The sequence below is a fragment of the Otolemur garnettii genome, unplaced genomic scaffold (assembly GCF_000181295.1).
Source record: "Otolemur garnettii isolate 467f Iridium unplaced genomic scaffold, OtoGar3 scaffold00020, whole genome shotgun sequence".
NCBI lineage: Eukaryota > Metazoa > Chordata > Mammalia > Primates > Galagidae > Otolemur > Otolemur garnettii.
This window is the reverse complement of record NW_003852415.1, coordinates 1,714,739-1,720,590: the sequence shown is the minus strand read 5'-3', so window position 1 is coordinate 1,720,590 and position 5,852 is coordinate 1,714,739. Positions and strand designations below refer to the sequence as shown.

The window sequence follows — 5,852 nt, the reverse complement described above, 5'->3', positions numbered from 1 at the left end:
GTGGCTGGCGCCTTAGCCGGTTGAGCTATAGGCGCCGAGCCAAATTATTTTTTCTTGATCTGTGAAGTGTGACTTAGGTAATTTGATGGGGACTGCATTTGCCTAGTATGGACATTTTAACAATGTTGATTCTATTGGCTGGGCATGGTAGCTCACTCCTGTAATCCTAGCACTCTGAGAGGCCAAAGTGAGTGGATCACTTGAGCTCAAAAGTTCAAGACCAGCCTGAGAAAAACTAGCCAGGCATTTGCAGGTGCCTGTAGTCCCACCTACTTGGGAGGCTGAGGCAGGAGGATAACTTGAGCCCAAGAGGTTAAGGTTGTTGTGAGCTATGACACCATGTCACTCAACCCCGGTCCATGGAGAGAGACTGTCTCAAAAACAAAAACCAATGTTGATTCTGCCTAGCTGTGAGACTGATATGTTTTCCCATTTGTTTGTATCCTCTGCGATTTCTTTCCTCAGAGTTTCCTAGTTTTCCCTTTAGAGACTTTTCACCTTCTTGGTTAAGTATATTTATTCCCAGGGATTTTATTTCTTTGCAGCTATTGTGAATGGTAGTATGTCTCTGATTTGACCTCAGCTTCACTTTTATTAGTATATAGAAATGCTACTGATTAGTATAACTTGATTTTTCATATCCTGAGACTTTGCTGAATTTATCAATTCCAGGGGACTCTTGGTGGAATCTTTGGGATTTTCTAAATACAAGATCATAACATCAGCAAAGAGTAATAGTTTGACCTCCTCTTTCCCAATTTGTATACCCTTACTATTCTTCTCTTGCCAATTGCTCTGGCTAGGACTGCCAGCGCTAAGTTGAATAGAAGTGCTGACCATAGGCATTCTTGTCTTCTTCCAGTTATTATTATTTTAACTTTTACCCATTAAGTATGAAGTTGCCTGTGTGTTTGTCTCATATGGCTTTTATAATTGTGAGATCTGTTCCTTCTGTGCTTAATTTGTTGAGGCATTTTATCATGAAAGGGTGCTGGATTTTGTCAGATGCTTTTTCTCTATTTATTGAGATGATCATATGGTCTTTGTTTTTGCTTCTGTTTATGTGGTGAATCATCTTTATTGATTTATGTATAAGTTATTCTTGTATGACTGGGATGGAGTCTACTTGATCCTGGTAGATTATTGTTTTTTTTATTGATATGCTATTGAATTTTATTGAGGATTTTTGCATCTGTACTCATAAGGGATATTGGTCTGTGGTTTTCTTTTTTTGTTGTATCCTTCCCTGTCTTTGGTATCAAGGTGGTCCAAGCTTCATAGGATGAATTGAGGAGGATTCCTTCTCAATATTATGGAATAATTTATTTTATAGGTACTTGGTCTTCTTTGTAGGTCTGATAGAATTCAGCTGTAAATCTATCTGGTCCAGGGCTTTTTTTTTTAATCTTGCTGGGAGGTGTTTTATTACTGACTCAATTATTTCCTCTACATTTTCTAGTTTATGTGAGTAGAAATTTATATAGTATTTATGGCTGATGTTTTGTATTTCTGCATTATCACTTGTAGTGGCACCATTTTCACTTCTGATTGAGCTTATTTTAGTCCTTTTTCTTTTGTTGTTGGTTAAACTAGCAAGAGGTCTGTTGATTTTGTTTATCTTTTGAAAGAACCAACTTTTTGTTTTGTTAATCCTTTTTATATATATATATATATATTTTTTTTTTTTTTTTTGGGAAACAGAGTCTTACTATGTTGCCCTTGATGGAGTGCCATGGTGTCACAGCTCACAGCAACCTCAAACTCTTGGGCTTAAGCTATTCTCTTGCTTTAACCTCCCAAGTAGCTGGGACTACAGGCACCCAGCACAACCTTCGGCTATTTTTTTGTTGTAGTTTGTCATTGTTGTTTAGCAGGCCCGGGCCAGGTTGGAACCCACCAGCCCCAGTGTATGTGGCTGGTGCCCTAACCACTGAGCTATGGGCACCAAGCCTGCTTGTAACTTTCATTTCTCTTCTAAAAAGTAATATCCCCTCAGGTTGCCTCTATCCTGTTGTCCTCACCTCTTATAGCACTGTGAATTATATTGGGACCCCAGCTTAATCTCTGGGGATAAGTGATCCTTGTAAGAATCAGCCCCACCTTGTTTCATTGAGTTAGTAGATGGTGTAATGAGCAATATAGAGTTATTCTCCCTGTTGATGGTTGATGCTTGCAGGAAAGAGCCGCCTGCCAAGATGCCAAGATGTTCTTTTTTTTTTTAAGCTTTTATAATTATTTTTTATTAAATCATAACTTTGTACATTGATGCATTTATGGGGTTCAGGGTACTGCTTCAATATACAATGTGAAATGTTTACATTGAACCAAGTAACACATCCATCACAATTATACTCATTTCTTAATAGTTTTGAAATGTACCATTGCCTCATGCACATTAGGTGAGGTCCCCCGAGTACCGTTTCCTCTCCCATATCCCCTCTCCCCAGCCCTCTCTCTCCTCTTCTCTTCTACTTCATGGAGCAAGATGTTCTTTTATGTCTGTGATAAATTATAGTTTAGTCCCTCAAGTGGAGCACTTGAATGCACCAGGCTTTGAGCTGTAGCTCCCAGGGGGTTGATTGATCCTACCACAGCAGAGGTGGGTGAAGGTAGGCCATGGTTAGGTTGTGTGAGCCTGAAAGTCTTTGCAAAACCTTGGCCAGGTTCAGAGGTTGTTTTTACCAGCAACTAAGGGAAGCTTCTGGGAGCAGGGTCAAGACAGGCTCTCCAGACAAGGAAGGGGGCCACAATTTCCCAACAGCCCAGGTGCCTGCACACACCTCTTAATTACTATGACCCTGTGGGCTGGAGGCTTCCCTGCCAGGCCTTGCAGCTTTCCTGTGGGGGATGGGCAGTATGCCAGATCATCATGTTTCAGATCCCCACAGTATTCTCTCATCAGTTCCACCTACATGGCCCCCCTCACCTCCCTAGTTCAGCTCTCAAACCTCCCCTTTGTGTCTTCCAGCAACCCACTTGAATCTTGGGGGAATGGGATCTGGCCTGCATGTCTAATCCAAAGACATGCATCTCCAAAAAATGCTGGCAGGCAGGAAGCTCCTAGATCAGGCACCCCAGATCCACAGAGAAAGGCATAGGCCTTACCCTCTGTGGAAACCTCAGACTGGAGGACACAGCTGGGGAGAGATGGTCACTTGCCAGATTCTTTGCTCAAATTGCTCTCCTGGTTACAGTAGATGAGGAAGGGCCAGGGAAGGATAAGAGTTTGAAGGGAAGAGATCTGGCTCTGTAGCCTCTAGGGGAGCCCCACTTGGAATGTCTAAGCTCTGTGATCACACAAATTCTCCCCACAATTCCATGGTTGCTATAGTGTTTGGGCTCATAGGAGTAGGAAAGCTTCCAAGTAATTTGGTAGCCCACTGATCACCATAGGAGTGTGGGAGATAGAATCCCCCTTTACTCTTTCACTGGGACCTGAGCCTCTCTGGGTTTGATTCTTTTTTTTCCCCTTTATCTTCTTCCTTCTCTGCTTCACAATTTTTCTCCACAAGGTTCGCACTTCTATGACCTACATCTGAGCTGTATCCCTTTTCCCCTCTGCTTTTACTGAAACCCTTCCTTTATTCTGGGTCAGTCCAGCAAGTGATGTCTCTCATCAGGCATCTTACTCCCCATAATTCCCATTTGTTTTTCTAAATCCTGAAGTTTGGTTTGGTATATCATCTAATTCTCCAAAATAATATAGTGGAAGAGGCTGGGCACAGTGGCTTGTGCCTATATTCCCAGCACTCTGAGAGGCCAAGGCAAGTGGATTGCTTGAGCTCAGGAATTCGAGACCAGCCTGAGCAAGAGCAAGACCCTGTCTGTACTAGAAAAACTAGCCAGACATGGTGGCACATGCCTATAGTCCTAGCTACTCAGAAAGCTGAGGCAGAAGGATTGCTCAAGCCTGCAATTGCCGTGAGCTATGACACCATGACACTCTAGCCTGGGCAACAGTGGGATTCTGTCTCAAAAAAAAAAAAAAAATTTATGGTGGAAGAAAAATGACTTTTGGAGTCAGATTTTAGTTGCAATATGGCTTCATTTTTATTACCTGTGTGATTTGGGGCAAGTTACATCTTTTAAGCCAGTTTTTCTCGTGTACAAATTGACAGTGACAATAACCTTAGATGGTATTTCTGAAAATGAAAAAGATCGTATATGTAATGTGCCTGTCTAGTTTATGGTGGTCTCTCAATAAGGTGGTGGTGGTAGTACTATAATAGTAGGGTATTTCCTGTATAAGTCATTACTATCCAAATTAGGAGGCAAGTGAGGTACTTGAAGCTGAAAAAGCAGTCTTGCTTTTCTTTTTCATGGGGTTCAGTTGAAGGGTTAGATTATAATGTACTCTGAGTAATTTGATATTGGCCACACATTTATAGATTTAATCTTTTATGTTGATCAGTTGGTTTTATTCCATCTGATAACAGCAATGCATCTCTAACCATTTCTTGCTAATGCATACTAATGTGTGTTTTGTTTTATTTTTTACTAAGAGTTATAAAAGAAATCATAGCTAATGTAGACCTATTGCCAGTTCTTTAAATAATGGTCACAGACATCTCAGAACTCCTCCTGGTAGATTATAACATAATTTTTATATAACCAGGAACAATGCAGTCATCATTTTCTCATAGAATCCACTCAACCTGTGTGTGAAGATTGTGCAAGGAATCCGAGCCATGGAAGTTGATTCTAGCCAGTACTCTTTGGAATTGATCCAGATGGTCCACGCATGCCTTGACCAGGTAGGTATTGACATATTTATTCATTTCAGTTTCATATTTCCACTTCTAGCCTCCATGTTTGGGATATGGCATCAAAATAAATTATATAAAACCACATTCACTTCCCTGGGGTAGGATGTATTTGTGGCTGTACCCAGAATAGGCATTGGTAATTCACGATAGTTTTGTGCTACAGTGAATAAATTCTTACTTTATAAATAGTAATTTGTGAAATAATTTTGCCATTTAAATTGTGCTCCATTTTATAACCAAGATTAATTTCTAAATATTGATTTTTATGAAACTATGGGCAAAGATGATTTAGAATTCTTAATATAGAGAATATATTAATATATATTTCTCATATCTCATAGTTCCTTTGCTATGTAGTTCTGGTATTATTCAAAATAAGGTCTATGAACCATTGACTTCAGAATTACCAAGGAGTGAGGGAGTTTTTTAAGTAAAAGAAGATTTCTTGAGCTCCACCCAAGACCAGCTAGATCAGAATCTCTGTGGATAAAGCCAGGAACTCTTTATTTGTAACAAGCTTCCCAGGTATTTCTTCTATACTATATACTGAGGTTTTAGAGCCACTGACCTAATTGAATAGTGAGGAAGGTACATTGTAAACATCTTTCATGTGTAAGTGTTGATGATACTGAGGTGAGAAGCATGAAACGTGGAGTATGACATGAGAAGTTATGATTTTTGAAACAAAAGGATAATACACTGTGGTTTTCATTAATTATCTTACAGCCTTCTACAAGAAGTAAAAATGCTCTTTAGATCCCATATACACATTCACATTAGTGAAAACTAACTTGATTTTTACTTTTTAGGATCCTGAGCAGAGACCCACTGCAGATGAGCTTCTAGATCGCCCCCTTCTCAGGAAACGTAGGAGGTAAAGTACCAAGAAGTCACTCTGTTGTCTTTCCTGACTTGGTTGACCATGAGAGGCCATATCAGAGGATCATAAGAAAGAGTGATGCTTTCTGAGTTGGACGCTTAAGTGCTATTTTCTTACTTTTTTCTTTTGAGACAGAGTCCCACTCTGTCACCCTAGGTAAATTGCCGTGGCATCATCATAGCTCACAGCAACCTCAAACTCTTGGG

The 5,852-nt window shown here is 40.1% G+C and overlaps 1 protein-coding gene across 3 annotated transcripts in view; it reads left to right on the top strand.

Annotated features, from left to right (window-relative positions):
• NEK9 (NIMA related kinase 9) overlaps positions 1-5,852 on the top strand; it is a 51,755-nt gene that overhangs the window by 14,110 nt on the left and 31,793 nt on the right. For all 3 annotated transcript variants that reach the window (XM_023511547.1, XM_003786919.1, XM_023511548.1), the window contains exons 7-8: positions 4,644-4,754; positions 5,576-5,640. In XM_023511547.1, coding sequence (XP_023367315.1) covers positions 4,644-4,754; positions 5,576-5,640 — 176 coding nt within the window. The remainder of the gene's footprint in view (positions 1-4,643; positions 4,755-5,575; positions 5,641-5,852) is intronic.